The sequence below is a fragment of the Vicia villosa genome, linkage group LG2 (assembly GCF_029867415.1).
Source record: "Vicia villosa cultivar HV-30 ecotype Madison, WI linkage group LG2, Vvil1.0, whole genome shotgun sequence".
Lineage (NCBI taxonomy): Eukaryota > Viridiplantae > Streptophyta > Magnoliopsida > Fabales > Fabaceae > Vicia > Vicia villosa.
This window is the reverse complement of record NC_081181.1, coordinates 217,877,608-217,882,661: the sequence shown is the minus strand read 5'-3', so window position 1 is coordinate 217,882,661 and position 5,054 is coordinate 217,877,608. Positions and strand designations below refer to the sequence as shown.

Below are 5,054 nucleotides of genomic sequence, written 5' to 3'. Positions count from 1 at the left end.
GTTGGATATATAGAGGGAAGGTATTAGCACCCTAAGTATCTTTAGTACTATACGAGAACCCTCTGCTGCTTGTGTTTGAATTTGGTTTGTTTGTTGCTTGATTATTGGGAAAGTTTCTCCTTTGTGTTAGGAGAAGAAATAAACTGAAAAATGACAGATGAACTGAATGTTTTTTTTTTGGTGTTTTGTTTGCTTGCAAAGATTCCTTGTGAATCTCATGCGTACATATCCCTAATGGAATTCAGAGCTTTTGTAGTTCGAGGAACTAATTAAGGAAATTAATTGAATTTGTGTGCCTTGTTCAATGCTCAAGGTTTAAGCTGAAAAGGATCTCTGTTTACAGAAAAGAGACAAGTCATCATCTCGACAGAGAGATGTCTATACTATTCCACCACAAACATTTTTTGAAGTGCCAGAAAAGGAGGTTTATTTCATAAGATAAGGGACGTTACTTGGATGAAGCAGTCTCTTGAATGAAAGAACAAATTTCAACCAGTTTAGGAAAGGACAACAAGTCTGGACTTGAAATCCACAAAACATGCCTCTTACATCACCTAAATGGGAAAATGATTTGAAAATGATTGATAATGTTTGTATGTTTGAATATGGTGTAATAGGTGAAATGTCTCTTTTGTAGAGTTGGATCATGTCTCACTTCAGTAAGAAAGATCTAAACTTGGCTGGTTTGTACAAGGCCCAAACTTGAGGCTTAAATGAAAATTTGAAACCAACTCTGAGGGAGATAACTCCACTGGGGATGGTTTTGACTGAAGGAATTCATGTTCTGTACTAAGCCCAAAATTGAGGCTGACCCTACTGGGGATTACTCTGTTAAGTTTTTATTTGACTAAGGTTTTTGGTATATGTTCTGCACTAAGCCCATAATTGAGGTTGTCTCAGAGGAGAATTGATTTCTTTCTTGCATGAAAGTCCATGATTGAGGTTATCTCTGAGGGGATTATGGTTTATTTTATGTCCTTATGGTTGAGGTTGACTCTCTTGGGGAATAGAAATGTTTCTAGTTTAAAGTCCAATATTGGGACTGACTCAACTAGGGAGTATATTTGGAAGATTGTTTGGTAGTTTGTGTCTTGTACAAAGCCCAAGATTGAGGCTATCTCTGTGAGGGGTTTTGAAGGACTGTATTTTGTATGAGAGTTGTTTTAGAGTTTTGTACAAAACCCAAGATTGAGGCTATCCTGCTAGGGGATGTTATTTTCCTATTTTTTCCAAGAGTTTACAAAGGGACAAGGGACGCCCAAGATATAAAATACTTCCAAGAGTTACAATATAGAAACAATAGAGAAAGCTAGTAAAATCTCAAAAGTAATCATAAAAGCTCAATGAGAAGTATTCATGTCATCTTGAGTCCTTTTCTTATTTAGCTTGACTCTTTCAAGTTTCTCAATGATACTCTTCCATGCATTTGCTTCACGAGTGAGTGCTTCTTCTTCTTGCTTCCTCTTCTTTTCTCTTGCATACTTGGCAATGGTAGCATCCTTTTCTATGAGCCATCCATCTTGGAGGAAAAGTAGGTCTTCTTTCTCTTTTATTAGCTCATCATAGGATTCTTCCATCATCCCTTTCTCAGCTTTCGAGTATTCAAACTTTTTGTTCCAGTGGTATCTTGACTTCTTCATCTTCTTCAAAGCTACTTGGAGATATTCTATTGTTGGAGGAGAAATAAAAGGTGCAACATGCTTATTAACAGGAGGTATAGATGTCCCAGTGAGACAAGGCATCCTAAGTTCATCAACTCTTGAACCAGTCCATCTTTCAAAAGGCTCAGGTGAGAGGTCCCCTTTTTTCTTCCAATCCTTGATTTCTTTTCTATGACTTGGATGTCAAGCATTAGCAATCCTTTATCTAAAATATTTGTTTTCAACTCTTTCTTCAAGAAAGAAACCATCCAATAGAATGTTCCTTGGCATCTTGTCCATAGGAAATCCAAATTAACAATGAACTAACATAGGGCTATAACTTATACCTCCTTTTGTACCAATAAAGGGGAACATTAGGAAAATCACCACAGCTATCCAAAGTCTTCATCCTACCGAAGTAATTGTTGGTCCAAACAATATCAGTGTTGGTGAGAGTCATAATATTTTGTGACCATCTTAGTCCTTCTTTGTGACTCAAAAACTCATGGGTATCTGGAAAATGAGAGATGTATCGCTTGTATAGCAAAGGAGTACAACAAGTAACCATTCCCTTTCCATAGGAATTCCTCAAATGGATAGAGTAGTAAGTGTCCCCAAGCAAGGTAGGAACAGGGTTTCCTTTCAGAAATATCTTGATGGCATTCATATCAACAAATTTGTCAATATTTAGGGCAAACACATCTTCAAAGTCATCCTCCTTTGGTAATCCTCCTTTGGTAACCATGTTCTTCTCAATCTCATCCTTTCTTAAGTGGGTAAACTTTGCAATGTCATGAGACTTGGGATATTTTTCTAAACCAGTAAAGGGAATCCTTCCAGTAATGGGTAAACCAATGATTCTTGAATATTCTTCCAAGGTTGGTAACATTTCATAATCAAGAAAGGTGAAACAATGATAAAAAGCATCATAGAATTGTATCAATGTAGAGAGAATCCCTTCTTCTATCTTTGTCTTAAGGAGATACAATAACCATCCATACTTGCTACAAAATTTGTCTTGATCAACAATCAAGGACCCTAGCTTCCTCAACTCTTCTACCTCTAAGCTCTTGAAAGCATATTTCTTGGTTTTTCTTCTTTCAAGTTCCATTCCTATAATATTTTACAAAAATGGTTTCTTTTAATTCCTTGGAAGATATTTTGGTTTTAAAATGCATGGATGCATGAATGCAAACATATTAAAAACATGGGGTTTAAGGGTTCAATGTCACAAGCATGGAGCCAAAGGTCTACCCATCCCAAAGGTGTGTACTATGGTTATTTGTACCTGCAGAACAAGGTTCTAAAAAGTTCTCAGACTCGAGCAGCTTAACTTGGGGATTATAAAGTTCACAAAATACATGCTTGTTTGAATAATATCCCAAGAGAACCTCATCCGGGTGTAGTATCGTGTAATAAACATTCTGAAATTGAACGCAACGATGATTTCCCAACTACATGGTCAATAAAGTTACATCCGAAAAGGTCTCCACTGAGCGATGGATCTCAAATTGATTTCTTTGGGAATACTTCCACGATATCAAAATGACTATACCATCTCTTATCATAAGTTGCACTCAAATCCGGGTTAGGATTTATCTCACCACAAGGGGGAATCAAGCCCTTTCCCAATAAAACCCACAAAAATAACAAGTATTCACATATGAAATTAAAAATAAAGGTATGTACAAAAGCAATAATATAAACAAAGATAGGGTCAACCCTTCTAAAGATGTACCAATAATTTGATCAATATCCCCAGTAGAGTCGCCACTTTTCTATAGCGGTGAAATTGGGGAGACTAAAGCCATGGGAAAGATTTAGCTCATTTGTTTAAAACAGAGTGGTCACCGCGCTTTATTGTTTTCAAAATGAATGAGAAAAAGAGCGAATAAAACCCACAGAAGTTTTTAAAATCAAAACTAATAAATTTATCAGAGATTTGGGTACGGCGGGTTTATTATACAAGGGGAATGTTTTAAGCACCCCTCATATCTATGGTATCCCATAGGAACTTATTTGAAGATATTATTGTTTTTGTGTACATTTGTTTTGAAAAGCATATGTGATTTTTTGTTTAAATAGAGTGTGGGGATGGGAAAATAAGTTTTTAAAAGTGATCTCGATAAGACATCGCATCTTAGCCCTACATACCCCTTTTGGGGAGAAAAGGAAAGTCAGAGCTTTTGTAGTTCCTCTTAAAAGGAAAATAAAAGGGGGCCAAAGTGGCCAAAATCTTTTTGGGTGTTGAGCTTTAACAATACTCAACGAGTTTTTAAAATGTTAAGCTTTAACAATACTTAACAAGTTTAATAAAAAAAGGGACCAAGCTTTAACAATACAAGATCAATGGACTAAGAGTAGTTTCACCGGGAATAATTCTCCTCTTAGTACCAAGATTTTAAAACAAAGGGTTGGTTGAGGTTTAACAATACAAAACCAAGGATAGAGTTTAAAAAGGTTGAGCTTTAACAATACAAAACCATTTTTAAAACAAGTGCAAAGCTTTAATAATACTAAGCACAAAGTAAAAGAGTTAAGCTTTAACAATACTTAACAAGTTTAATAAAAAGGACCAAGCTTTAACAATATAATGTCAATGGACTAAGAGTAATTTCACTGGGAATAATTCTTCTCTTAGTACCAAGGTTTTAAAAGGGGGGTTGGTTGAGCTTTAACAATACAAAACCAAAGGTTTGAGTTTAAACAGGTTGGGCTTTAACACTACAAAATCATTTTCAAAACAAGTGCAAAGCTTTAACAATACCAAGCACAAAGATAAAAGAGATTGGAAAAGAGATTGAGTACTTTGACAATTTTAGTCTATATCATTCCCATTCCTTTGAATTTTCAACAACTTTAAGTAATCAATCAATGGATACCTCAAGTGTGTGTGTGTGTGTGTGTGTGTGATAACATGTGTCACAAAAGACAAACAAATGAGTATAACAAAGAGATCAATGTAAACTCAAATGATAATGGATAAACGATGTTTTATACCTTTGGATCATTTCATGTATGAATGAATATGATAGATGATGGATGGATAAATATCTCATGCATGTGGGTTAGTAAATAAAGTATATATACAATGATAATACCATGAATAACAAGTACAGAAATACAAGGATGACAATCAACAAGTATATGTACATAAGTGAAAACAACAATCAAAGCAAACAAGTCACATTTAATCATGGATAAACAAAGATCAAGAAGTTTTTTGAATTAGGGTTTTGAAACTTAGGGTTTTGAAATCACACCTAAACCTAATTGATTTTTTTAATGATTTAAATGCCAAATTCTAAAAGAGAATTGGTCTAAGGGTTCATGATATAATCAAAGGGATATTGACCTAATCCAAGAAATATTCTCATAAAATATTAACAATTTATTTAGAAAAAATATTAAAAG

At 34.7% G+C, this 5,054-nt stretch overlaps 1 protein-coding gene across 1 annotated transcript; it reads right to left on the bottom strand.

Annotated features, from left to right (window-relative positions):
* Positions 1 to 1,340: 1,340 nt before the first annotated feature.
* On the bottom strand, positions 1,341 to 2,529 carry LOC131651343 (uncharacterized). The gene is made up of 2 exons (XM_058921008.1): positions 1,988 to 2,529; positions 1,341 to 1,836 (listed from the first exon to the last, which is right to left on the bottom strand). Exons 1-2 carry the CDS (start codon positions 2,527 to 2,529, stop codon positions 1,341 to 1,343), a joined length of 1,038 nt encoding a protein of 345 aa, XP_058776991.1.
* Between the last annotated feature and the right edge of the window lie 2,525 nt (positions 2,530 to 5,054).

Bases quoted from the DNA above. Each gene is read 5' to 3' on its own strand.
- LOC131651343 (XM_058921008.1), bottom strand. From the start codon at position 2,529: ATGTTACCAACCTTGGAAGAATATTCAAGAATCATTGGTTTACCCATT. The intron at 1,837-1,987 runs GTATAAGTTATA...TTGACATCCAAG, and splicing joins CTTTATTGGTACAAAAGGAG to TCATAGAAAAGAAATCAAGG.